Here is a 13,246-nt window from a genome sequence, read left to right as displayed (position 1 = left end):
TAATGATACTCTTATTATATATATTAAAATAATATTTATTAAATTATAAATTAATTTGTGCGGTGGGGAGGGATGATTTTCGTGAATGACTCAAAGGAAAAATAATCTTATCACTCGAAGTATTTAAATGAACTGATGCTGATTTAATATTCAATACCTATACATAATGGATGATTTTATCGTGTGAGTAGATCTTTCAGTGTTAAATTTTTTATTCTTTTATATAGAATAAAGAGATTTGAATAATTGATTACACGGTGAAATGCTGATTCATAAAAAATATTCTTATCAAAGAATCGTTTATTACAATGTTTAACACATTTCTTAATATCTTTTTTTTAATAATGTTCCCGCGCAAAACTCAATTCTCGAAGAAAACAATTCTTTACACCGAAAATTCTAAACGATGGCAATTAGCCAACAGTCCTTGACATACTTGCGCTCATTGAATACTAATGTGTGTATCGCAGTTTTCCTGGAATAATCCTAAACATTATCTAAATGCAAATCACAATTTCAAAAACCAGTTTCACCGGTGTTGCACTATAATCTCTTAATGAAATTGGGAGCCACTTTTTTTAGAGAGAATTAATTTTAAGAAAAGTGTAGTGAAATGTGACATAAGGTTTTAAATTAAAAGTTTCAAATAAATCAAATTTTTATTTGTAAATTGACGGAAAATATTTTCTAAATTAATTAGAATAATAAATCTTAATTTAGAAGAAAGTAAGGTATGGGATTAACAGAATATTTAACAAATGCGTAAAAATTTACAATAAAATATAATTTTTATTAGATTATTATTTGAGAAAAGTATTAATTTTATTTTATTTTAATTTTTTAGAACTTAAATAAATATCCAAGTAATAATATCCAACATATATGTAAAAAATAACACATTATATCATATATGAAGAAATCTTATGTATATAATTATATATATAATTATAGTTTTGAAATATTTGCGATTAAGGCACAAATTATTTATACTAATTTTTACACTTAGGTTGGATTTTTTCAATTTATTTTACATGTAATGTGACACTTTACAGATATTATTATTACCTATTGTTCTTATACGGACTTTCGACTTTTTTAATTTGACTATTATAAGAACTTCCAATGTATTAATTTGACTATTCCAAGACAATTACAATATTTAACAAAATGAAGACTGCATTACTTTATATCTGAAATGAAGACTATGTTAAATTTTATAAATTTTGTATGCATAAAGACTACGTTAAATTTCATAAATTTTGTATACATATTCATATTTAATTTTTGTGAACATTGATAATGACCCCCGATCGGTGTCGAAACGTCTGTTGAGATTGTTGATATTTTTATTTTATTTTTATTTTGTATTGTCTTTATTGAATTTGTAATGTTTATTAATTTGAATTAAAGTGTCTTTGTTAATTGTCAATATTTAGCTCTTGGTCCTTCTTTTATTTTGTATGTCTCTTATGTATATAATTATTATTATTTTAAAACGTGTGTTTTGATTTATAAATGCGAGATTAATTATACGTTAATATTAATTTTATATACGTCATTGATATGTTGATTAATTTTTTTATGTGATTTCTAATTACGATTGTTCCGTGAATCTAATTATTAGTAATCATCTAATTATTAGTAAAAACTACGCGTATAATGAAAAAACAAATTATTAGGCTGATCAATTACGTCAAAACAATTCTACGTATAACTTTTTACTAAGTATAAGTTTTTTCCATTTTGAATAATTAAGTAATTGACAACAAAAAATTATAAATGCTTGGTCAACAACAATTATAGAACTGGAATGTTTCTTACAAAAGTAATTTAGAATAATTAAATTAAATTATAAAAATATCCTATATGTTTTGTATACATTTACATACATATGTTTTTACAATATAATATAAAAATATAATCTAATCTTATATATATAGAGGAAGTATATAATAAAATTTAAAATATATATATACAATACTACCATGGTATGTAAATATTGTATTACAAATGTATGTAAATAATTTAACATCATGCAGTCTGAGTCCAAATTAAAATTATTTTTAATATAGCATCATTCTATTAAAATTATTTTGTACCAGAAATATATACTAACAACTTAACAATAATATATAAACATTTTTTGTACGCATATTTATTATAACATACATTATTTTCCAAATTATGGTTTATTTTTTCTGTTATTAACCATCAAATACTTTTAAAATCTTAACGAATGAATATGTCTAATTAAATTAATTTGCGTTAAAAATTATTTTATCGCAAATGAACAACATTACTGGTGTTATGTTGTTATCTCCTTTAAATAACAATATAAATAACAATAATTGATACTTACAAATATATAAATTTGAATTGTTTGTAATAAGGCTCAATAAAGTTTTTTAAAATTAATATAGAGAAACAGGACAATGAGCCAATAAACTCGTTAAAATCTTTAAATTATTCTAATATATTGCGAAGAATATCACGTAATTTTGGCGTTTCGTCCCGGCTTCCACTACTGAACTCATCAGTAAGGCATTGTAGTGGAAGCCTACCTTAGACACCTGGGAGAGTTATTCAGTCGAGATTCTATATGAAGAGATATACGCGTGTCACAAAACACTTACGAGAATTTGCGAATATCAATCGACCTCTGATGGCGGGTCGACGTAGTAATATTCTTCGCAATATTTATTCAAAGTAAGAATAACGCCCCATTAACCAATATATGTAGTCCCTCCAAATTGCGCGCCGAACAATCGTCGGTCTCGAAACGCAACTCTAATAATCTGAAAAGTCTCCCCAATATAAGTTTGAGCTTATTGTGGAATGAAATTTCACAAATTCTAAGGGCTGAGCACAAGCACTGCCGTAACATTTTACGATTTACTTAAGTTGTAGACGTAAATAACGCACAAGCTTTGGCGTATCGGCGTATGACTCGTTTATGTACATTATTGCCATATCTTTCGATAACGTGCATAAACACGTCATACGCCGATACGGCAAAGCTTGTGCGTTATTTACGTCTACAACTTAAGTAAGTCGTAAAATGTTACGGCAGTGCTTGTGCTCAGACTCTAAGTTGTAATATTACGGCTATAAATTATCCATTGAATAAAACGATGTATGTGATGAGCAATGCATTATGTATGTAAGGCAGGTACGATCTCTCTATTCGTTTGCTATATTACTCGACGAACTAGATTTAGTAGTGTTTGAAAGAGATGGAGCCACAACCTCAACATCAATGTAATCTTGTTGCTCAGTTGCATGCTTGGACCATGATGAAAACTGAATCAATCTAAAAAAAAATATTCTTTAAAATTGGATTATTCGAACATAATTAAAAAAAGCATCACAGTTCGTTAATAAATTGTTATTCAAGAGAAAAAATGATGAAAAAATGTCCAGGAAAATTATAATTTACTTACAGAATTATTAAAAGCACAGCAATCTGCGTGGCAAATGTCAACCAATAAAAGGAGTTTGGTGCTGTCTTTATCGTCGCGTTGTAAAGTTGGGAATATAAAATACCGCTAAATAGCGGAACTGCGTTATCGCATACGGAAAGCATCGCGAATACCTTCCCTGAAAAATCAGGACAATGCAATTATCCTATTTTTCTCTCTCTAAAAATCTTTGGAATGATTTCTAACTTTAAAGAATAAAACCTTATTCTTAAAAATTGACAATTAAGTCTTTTGCAACATTAACGCAATTGTTAGTTTTTAGATTCCACTTCAAAAATTTTAAAGAGTTGTTACAATGAAAAAGAAAAATTACCAACAAAATTGAAACTGGTGTTCAATGATATTCGATTTAATATGAAAATGATATCCCTTATTCATGAAAATTCTGATTCTAGTATAAAGTATATACACATTATTATAACGCACCTCGTTCCTCTACAGATACAAGTTTCGAGGTCATAGATCTGAGTACTGGAGCTATTACTGGTCCTAACGCAGCGACAGTAGCACCTACAAAATAATTATTATAAATTAACTTCTAATTACTTTATTATCTGAATATAAATGCGTATAATATTTTATTTAAAAAACTTGAATAATAATGACATAGTATAATATATTCATTGTTCAAAATTTGATTGATATAGATATAATTGAGAAAGATCGTGTTACTTACCCACATAAAATAATTTTGGCTGATTTGCTAAAACAAATACTACTCTTCCAGCTGCGTGCGCTACTGCTCCAACCATTATGATGAAAGTGTCCTTCATTCTTATTAATTTACTCATGATAGGCACTCCAATGAGCATTGCTGTGAGAGAACAAAATTCTTTTAAGTTCTTCGTACTTTATATTTTTAATAGTATTTAAAATATTTATGAGGATAATTATGTAATCAAAATATTTTTATGAGGATAAGGATATTATTATATTTATATTTTATTCTTATAATCTATATGACAGTATTGGGATCTAAATTTATTAATTTATTTGAAATATTTATAATTATAAAAATGCGCTAATTAAAAAAAATTTGAATATTTATATATATAAAAATAACTTAAAAAAAATTTCAAATCCAATTACGACGTAATAATAATTTATCTTATGAATTCTATTAAACAAAAAATTGCCCTTTTTACAAGATCGATTTCAATTTCACAATAGAATTATAATTTCTCTATTATCGTTAGTAATCAAAATCAATTAGATGAAAGTGAAAGTTTTCGCAATTTCGAGAAGAAAGTTCTCCTTTCACTCGCGTCGCTAAAAACACATTACGGATTGATATTGTCAAGATTTGTAAATATATACTATACTAATTTGAATCAAGTCTACGTTAAACTGACCTAATACAAAAAGAGTCGATTGGAACGTCTTAAAATTGCTAAAATCCATCACATTCCAGTTAAAGATTAGTGAGGTATACATCTGACTCTTAGCCTTTTCATCTCTCTGGAATGTATAAAGACACATCGCCAGCAGGAGCAACCACAGGTGTAATTTGCCATGATTGAGCCTCGACTTCAACAATGTTCGCATTGTCATAGCGACATGTCTCATGTCGAAGAAGTCTAGCAGCCAATTATTGCCCGAAAGTGGTTGCTGTCGTGGTGACGTTTGCCATTTAAGCCACACAAGCGAATATATAATCGCTATTAAGAGCAAAGTCGTGTTTACAGCAAACATAATCGTGTAGGACATGTTAACTAGATGTGTAAATACGTACGATCCAAATGCAACTCCTGCAAACGAAAAGAATTATTTAAACGTTACAGGATTGCAAAAACTTTTATATAACCACAGATATATTCGTAAAATGAAAGTAGTAAAAACCAATCTTATCAATGTTATCATCGACGATCCATTAATTTTAATGGTTAACAAATCGTTTATAGAAAAAAATAAAGTTTTATAACATATTGAAAATTTATATTATAATATTTTTTTTAAATAAAATTTATTTACTATATAATTTCGTTTTATGATAATTAAATTTTACAACAAATACTCAATGTTTATTATAAAAATTCTTTTTTCTGTAAATGACTTTTGAGTCATTAAAATTAATGGATTATCAATGATAATGTTGACAACATATTTATCTCAGTGATACAAAAGTCCAGAGGACGTCTTAAAAATTTATAATCTTTATTTAAGTTAAAGTTATTTTTAATAATTGTTCAAATAATTTATATCCTTGAAAAATTATTTTGAGAGTATTTGTCCCTACCCGAAGGCATGGTACTGAGATAAACGATATCCAGGATCGTGATTCTCATAGTTCTCTGTTGTACGGAGCTTATGTCAGATATGTACGCGAAACTGCTACCGAAGATTGCGACATCACTACCCAGTATGCTCATCGGCAGAGTCGCCGTGTACACCACCATGTTTAAATTCCAAGTGTCTATCATGGAATTGATCACGATCATAAAGGAGTAAATAAATTTGCCCGTTAGACCAAGAATGAGCGGCAATTTACGTCCACGTCGATCACTCCAGTTGCCATAGAACATTGCTAAGATAATAGGCACCACGTGTCCGGCAATATCGTTCCATTGATGGAATTCTGAGACAGTCATCTGCAAGATGGTCTTTTCTTAATAGAAACGTAATTAAAGAATGTGGAAATTCAATTGTCCCAGCGAAGTGCTATTTTGAATTGCGATAAAAAGATGGCTGAAATATCATGTGTTCGTAAAAACTGTCTAAGTACTTAAACATTTTATTTGATCTTCCGTTTTTAATATTAGTTTTTATCAAATAAAAACTAACTGTAAATATATGTTCGAATATATTCTCTTGCGTGCTACATGTGATACACATTTTCGTTGCGTGGGTATTTCATGCTAATATTCAGCTTGGCAACTATGTTTGCTTTGATAACATCTTAATTACATTTTCACTGATTATCTACACGTCAATAAATTTATAGTTGCAAATAAGATTCGTACAAATAGGTATTATATTGTCAGTTGAATATTTGCACTTGATAAGCAAGCACTTATTTCAAATAATCTCAAGCTATTAAATTATGCTCTAATAATTTAATGTAAGTGTGCTTTTTTTCTTTTTATGTCTCCTCTTTTTCACTATAAATATAGTACATAATGTTTTACCTGTACTTTGGTTTTGATTTCATCACTTAGATTTCTACAAATTTCTTCAGAATAATTGTGATTCACTCGACATGCTTTATATCTAAACAAATCTTGCTCTATGACCGATGTGAACATAAACGCCATCATGTACAGCCACATAGTTGGCTCTACTGATACATGTCTTATCCATCCGAAATATTTTTCATACATCCTGTTTTTATGGGAAAGTTCCATCTGTTGGGTCGCCTAGAAATTGCAAAATGAACATTGAAACATATAGGTACATAGTTCGAGGAACTTTGTTTTAATAGAAATAATTAATAAAAAATATGTATCACTTCTTAGAAGAAGATTACAATGGAAGAAGAGGACTGTTTACATTAATAAGTCGCTTCGGGATTCATACTAAAACGTTCATAAATGAGAATGGTTGGGTACTAATGGATTAATGTAGCGAATACATTTAAAAATATGATTTTTAAAATTTACGTTAATAAAAACAAGAAAATTATACATAATTATAATTGTGATAGCACGGCAAATTCAATTAGTCATTTATAAACATATTCTTCTTTTTCACAGACATTGAAGCGCATTCAATATCACACATCATGCAGCCTATATCACAAAGTATCTTGTGTAACAGTCTTGTATAATGTAGTCTTGTAATGTTATAATGTAATCACTGTTTCAATATCTCTTGCGTTATCTACATAATTTTGATCTTTCGAATTGTTACCAATGTCGTATCTAAGGAAGAAATACAAATAGTGCTCTTAATTTTAAATTCGTGACGTAGAAATAGATACAGTATATTCGAGATATTCATTAACGTGAACCATTATTGTTTAAATCTTAGAAGTAAACCTACGGAGGTGTCATTCACCGATTTTAATGAAACTTAGCATATTTGTAGAACTTTGAAAAATATTTGACAGTTTTTTTTATTGGCAATGGTCCACTCTAAACAGTGAAAACTACCCCTTAAAGGTAAGGGATAGATTTAATATATTATTATAGATGAAATAAGTTGAAAATTTTCAACAAATTATACAAATAGACATAAAAAAAATTTTTTTTTTTTTACTAAAATAAAGATAGAAAGGAATTAAATTTTTTTTTCTTTATCATAGAAATATTTTTAGAGAAAAAGCAGAATTGGATCAAACAATATTTTTATAATTTTAATTATAATGTTATACTAAATAATTACCTGAGTTTGGATATCGTTGTTAGTCGCTATAGCTTTGCCCTTCTTTTTTTTTATTAAAGAACTTCAATGTAAATGAACTTCTTACGTCTGAATTATCTTACGTATTCATCGTTCTTGGATCCGCTACTTTACTGTAAATATGCACAGGTTTTCGAAGCTGGCTGAGCTGAGTTCTTAACTTGTTCTAATAGGATATTTTATTTGTGTATGCTAGTATTAGGTCAATTTAATTATATCCATTATGGGTTATAAAATGTTAGGATACTAAAAAACATTTAAAAATTTCATATCTTTTTGCGATTGGATAATAATTTTATGTTATAATGAACATACATTCTTTCGTTCTGTTTCGCGTAGTAAAAAATTGCTAATTAAACTAAATATACCCTTTTAGATTTTATTATTAGAAGTTTGCAGTATTACAAATTTGCTTCAGTCAAAAAATAATTTTTGTTTTAATACAAATATTCCGGACAATATGTGATAAGTAGGGTGCGGACGTTCGGGCTCGATTACGGACTTCGCGCGGAGAACCGCTGGCGCGCGGCACGGTGGACTCAATGTAAACAAAGCGGGGAGAGTTTATTTCAGTAAGCGTCTCACTCGTGCGCAGCGGTTCTCAGCGCCGAGCCCGAACGTCCGAATCCTACTGATAAGTTAAGAAATAGTAAACTGTGAAATTAAAACCAGTAACACATAGGAAAACATGAAGCAATAAGACGTAAATAGTAAGCAAATCAGCTGATTACAGTAGAAAACGTAAGGCAATAACCTTACGTTCTCTACTATATGATAGTCAATTTGCTTACGTGTTTATTATTTAACGAGAGTAAATCACATTAAATAAATATACTTTAATATGTGCTTTAGATTTAAGAAACACTTTTTGTAACACAACCGTAAGACGTATCGTAAGAATTAGCCAATCAGAGAAAAAATTAGTTAAACATTTTTTATAATTTTTACTGTGATTGGCTAATTTTCTTACGGTACGTCTTATAGTTACTGTTATGGAAAATATATGCGACAGCTCTTTTTTTTTGTTTAGATTTTTTACGATATTTAAATATTATAGGGCCGTGAGAATTAAAATCAATGATATGAGAAACAATCCGTAACGGTCGAGGTGGATCTTAGGTGCTTCTATAATTGCGTGTGAATTTATATATTTGAGAATGGCGAATAAGAGTCAATCTAAATCTGATAATATATTCTAATATTCTATATTGCGAAGAATATCACGTAATGTTTGGCGTTTCGTCCCGGCTTCCACTACTGGACTCATCAGTAAGGTATTGTAGTGGAAGCCTACCTTAGACGCCGGTGTAAGTTATTAAATCGAGATTCTATATAAAGAGACACACGCGTGTCTCAGCACTTGCGAGAATTTGCGAATATCGATAGACCTCTGATGGCGGGTCGACGTAGTAATATTCTTCGCAATATTTATCCAAAGTGAGAAATAACGTTCTAATTATATATAGTCCCCCCAAATAATCTGATTTTTAAATGTCCCCTCTTCTTAATTGTTGCGCGCCGAAAGATTTTTCGGTCTTGCAACGCAACTCTAATAATCTGAAATATCCCCCCTCCTAAATATTTGCGCGCCGATGGATTTTCGGTCTTGAAACGCAATTAATCTAGAAACTGTAAATTTTTACTTAATAAACAGAATTGCAATGTATTATCCGCGTTATTACAACCTGCGGTTTTTGAAAACAAATAATTGAAGAAATAAAGGACTCTTTTTATAAACAATAATTAATACGTTGAGAATTGAGAAATTTATATAGAATCTCGATTTAATAACTTACACCGGCGTCTAAGGTAGGCTTCCACTACAATACCTTACTGATGAGTCCAGTAGTGGAAGCCGGGACGAAACGCCAAACATTACGTGATATTCTTCGCAATATAGAATATTAGAATATATTATCAGATTTAGATTGACTCTTATTCGCCATTCTCAACGTATTAATTATTGTTTTTAAAAAGAGTCCTTTATTTCTTCAATTATTTGTTTATATATTTGGTACGCAGATTTTTAGCTGCGCGCTGAATACTTTTCCAAACTTGAAAAGCAAGCTCTACCGCAGTAATATTACGAGTTAAATTGACTAACAATTTAACAATTTTTTTATGCTTTCTGCGCATCTTAGATCCGATCTTAATAATATTGAATGACATATTAAAATCTATAAATAATTAATTATTGCGAAAAATATTACCTCGGCCGGGAATCAAATCCAGATTTTTTGTATTCTGTGCAAGTGTCCTAAGCCTTTAGACCATCGAGGCTATTTTTGCTTACGTATATCAAGTCTGCAAAAAAAATTCGGCGCGCAGCTAAAAATCTGTATACGTAGTATATAAATTTACACGCAATTATAGAACCTAAGATCCAGCTTGAACGTTACGAATTGTTTCCTATATCATATTATATTGGTTCTTTTTATGTTATTATGTTAAAATTTATTATCTTTACGAGTTTATTATCTAGTTATTATCTAATTATTTCTCTTTCTCTTTTTTGTTTCTATATTTGAACAGTTTGATTTGTTGGTATGTATACACGCGCGTGCGCGTCAAACGAGAGTTAATCACATTAAGTAGATATAATGAGTAAGAAAAATGCAGCAAGATATTGCTATCACACTTACGAGAATTGGATGTTGCAACTTGAATGTTAAACATTTCATGTGTTGTATTACAGGATCTTTTACCGAGAGATATTGAAAGAGTGATATGATCTCTCGCTCCGGTTTATTCGATAATATAATTCAAAATTATTTATCATGTACTGAAACTGTCTGAAAATGGTAAATTAAACATTATTTAATCGCTTTTGCAAATTCACACATATAAACGTTACCCGAAATTGCGTTTTTAATTATTGATCGAGTAATAATGTATATGTATATAAAAGTACAAGATAACTTTGTAATTTTTAAAACTTTTTTAATTGTTTCAAGCAAATAAAATAAAAAATACCGATATTATCGATTTGATAATAAACTTGAGCAGTCTCTTATTTATTTCTTATCTTTCATTTTTTAAAACACATTAAATGAAATTGGAATTTATATTTAATAGTAATAGTCAATTTAATATTAAATATATATTACTAACTCCCTCTCTCTCTAATATTGTTTAGAATGATAAATGAAAAATTAACGCAAAGATATTAACGTTATTGCTTTTTTCGAGTTATGTAAAAAATTTATATTTGCATATTTAGTTAATCTAACACGAATAATTTAGATAAAAATAAATTCAGCTTTTTTCGATTAATTAGAACATTAGCACTGGATAATTTTGTTTCAAATATACAATAAAATATTTATATTTTTATATCAGCTCCAAATTACTTTATATATGAGGGGTTGAATTTTTTTAAATAAAATTAAATGCGTTATTGATTCGAAATGCTGCACTATTCTTTTTCACCTGAATTCCAACTGCTGTTTTCTTTTGTCGAAAATTTTTGTTGATAAATCATTTATTGACAAACCAGTGATATTTGAAACTCATACAATAGCTGTTCAAACAACAGTTAATTTTGTTTTATCCGCACACGTGGTTCACAGCTACTCCAACAGTACACGCGTAATGTCTTGCCACGTGAGTAACGTACGTATGTATACATACTCGCTACTACATTAAAACTGAAATCAGCTATGCGTGTCCGCTCGCTTAGAACGTTGAATTACCGTTTTCTTTTTACTGATTCGACAAGTATCTTATCGACGATTTTACGTAATCGGACCCTCGGACGAACAGCGTGTGGCGCGCACATCGTGAGGTTGCGTTATAACGCGGCTTATGCTTGTGTGTTGTTTTGTATTATCGAATAATGTCCAAAAATATATTTGTGAGCGAGTACATGGCACTTATTTCGAGCATTCGCTGCGATAGTCCATCGCCGACTGCTGTAACGGGTAACCTTCGTCAGGTCGGCCATCCTCTCGACAAAAACGTGTTCGGCGACATCTTGTGGAATAGAAAATGCAGGGAGATTTAAAACAATTTTTTCTGGCGATTGTAGATGGTTTCAAGGATGATTTTTTTTACTTTTGGTGATCTTATTCAACGATAGTTTTATTATTTTAACTTTAAATAGATACTTCTCTCTTTTGAAACGTTATAGTTTGTGGTAGAATCTACGTGCAGTTGGTATACGTGGAGTATTGATCGCTTTAGTGACCTCAGCCTCATCTCCTGTGAGAGATTTGAAAAAGTTGAGCATAACGTCACTGCTATTGGACGTTATTATTTTTTACTTTAGAGATTTTTTATTTTACAAAATTTTATGAAATTTGATGTATTTTTTCTAATTCTTTTATAAATAAATAAATAAATAAATTATGGGGGGGCTACATATGTGGTATATAAAAATTCACACATACTATATTATTAGCACTTTGATCCAGCTTTGACCGTTATAGACGTTTAATTCCTTCCTTGTTTGTAAATAAATAAATTTTATAGATAAATTTTTTAATAACTTAATTAGGTTTTTAAGAAGTTAAATATAAAGAATATGATATTATAAATCATGTATCATCATAAAACTTCTAGTTGTGTATTTTATTCAAAGATTAAATAGCTAGTAATTGAACATTAAAAAATTTCTTCTTCTCTTAATAAATGTATTATAATAATATATTTTAATAAATTATTTTAATAAAATAATACTTTGTTTTATTGAAGAATTGAAAGTCTACGTTTATCAACATTAGAAAATTTGTAGATATATTGCTGAACTATTCGACAATTCCTGTATTAAATTGCCGTTTTTAAGGAGACTATAGTGAAACCGTGAAAATACAGGTCAGGCCAGAAAACCGGTCTCTCTTTTTGCTGAGTAGATTAACTGGAAGTACTAAACTAGTTTCAAATATGTTTCGAAGCATCATCAATACTTAGAAACGTGCTGTCTCAATCCAATTTTTACGAGAACAATACAAAATGTATTTGATTCGATTTTTTATTTAATTAAAGAAATTTTTCTCAGTAAAATAAAAAATATAAAAATATGATATAAAAGTATATTAAACAAATGTAAATTATAAAATTATACATATAAATCTTGATCACAAATTAAGTAACTATTATTGTATTTATACATAAAAATAATAAAAGATTATTTCTAAGATAAAAGAGCGAATCATATTTTTTGAATATTTTATTACTTTGAAGAAATAATTTTATCGCAGAAAGTTAGAAGAGTGTAAAAATGGTAAACATATTGATTTTGTAAAAATTTATTTTGTATTATTAGTGTTAATCGCACGGCGTTCAATTATGGCTGTAAATATTGATGTGTCTTGTCAATAAATTTTAGGCCATCAAAATTACATAAACATTTTTCTCGAAGTGACAATAAATAATACATTTTTCGTCTTATCTCGTGTACTTTCGATTTCAGGTATTTTAGCTAGTAGCCT

General features: G+C 28.9%; 1 protein-coding gene across 2 annotated transcripts; it reads right to left on the bottom strand.

The window, feature by feature from the left end:
- Window positions 1-3,107: 3,107 nt before the first annotated feature.
- LOC108771396 (proton-coupled folate transporter) lies at window positions 3,108-10,560 on the bottom strand. 2 transcript variants are annotated; one of them, XM_018536669.1, is made up of 9 exons: window positions 10,460-10,560; window positions 7,800-7,930; window positions 6,605-6,832; window positions 5,716-6,067; window positions 4,832-5,227; window positions 4,156-4,293; window positions 3,906-3,989; window positions 3,441-3,597; window positions 3,108-3,310 (listed from the first exon to the last, which is right to left on the bottom strand). In XM_018536669.1, exons 3-9 carry the CDS (start codon window positions 6,818-6,820, stop codon window positions 3,181-3,183), a joined length of 1,473 nt encoding a protein of 490 aa, XP_018392171.1. In that variant the 5' UTR covers window positions 6,821-6,832; window positions 7,800-7,930; window positions 10,460-10,560; the 3' UTR covers window positions 3,108-3,180. The 2 variants fall into 2 exon arrangements, with proteins under 2 accessions (XP_018392171.1, XP_018392172.1); XM_018536670.1 differs by lacking the exon at window positions 10,460-10,560 and adding an exon at window positions 10,028-10,115.
- Between the last annotated feature and the right edge of the window lie 2,686 nt (window positions 10,561-13,246).

The sequence above is a fragment of the Cyphomyrmex costatus genome, unplaced genomic scaffold, assembly GCF_001594065.2.
Source record: "Cyphomyrmex costatus isolate MS0001 unplaced genomic scaffold, Ccosl1.0 scaffold158, whole genome shotgun sequence".
NCBI classification, from domain to species: Eukaryota; Metazoa; Arthropoda; class Insecta; order Hymenoptera; family Formicidae; genus Cyphomyrmex; species Cyphomyrmex costatus.
This window is presented reverse-complemented; position numbering and strand designations above follow the sequence as displayed.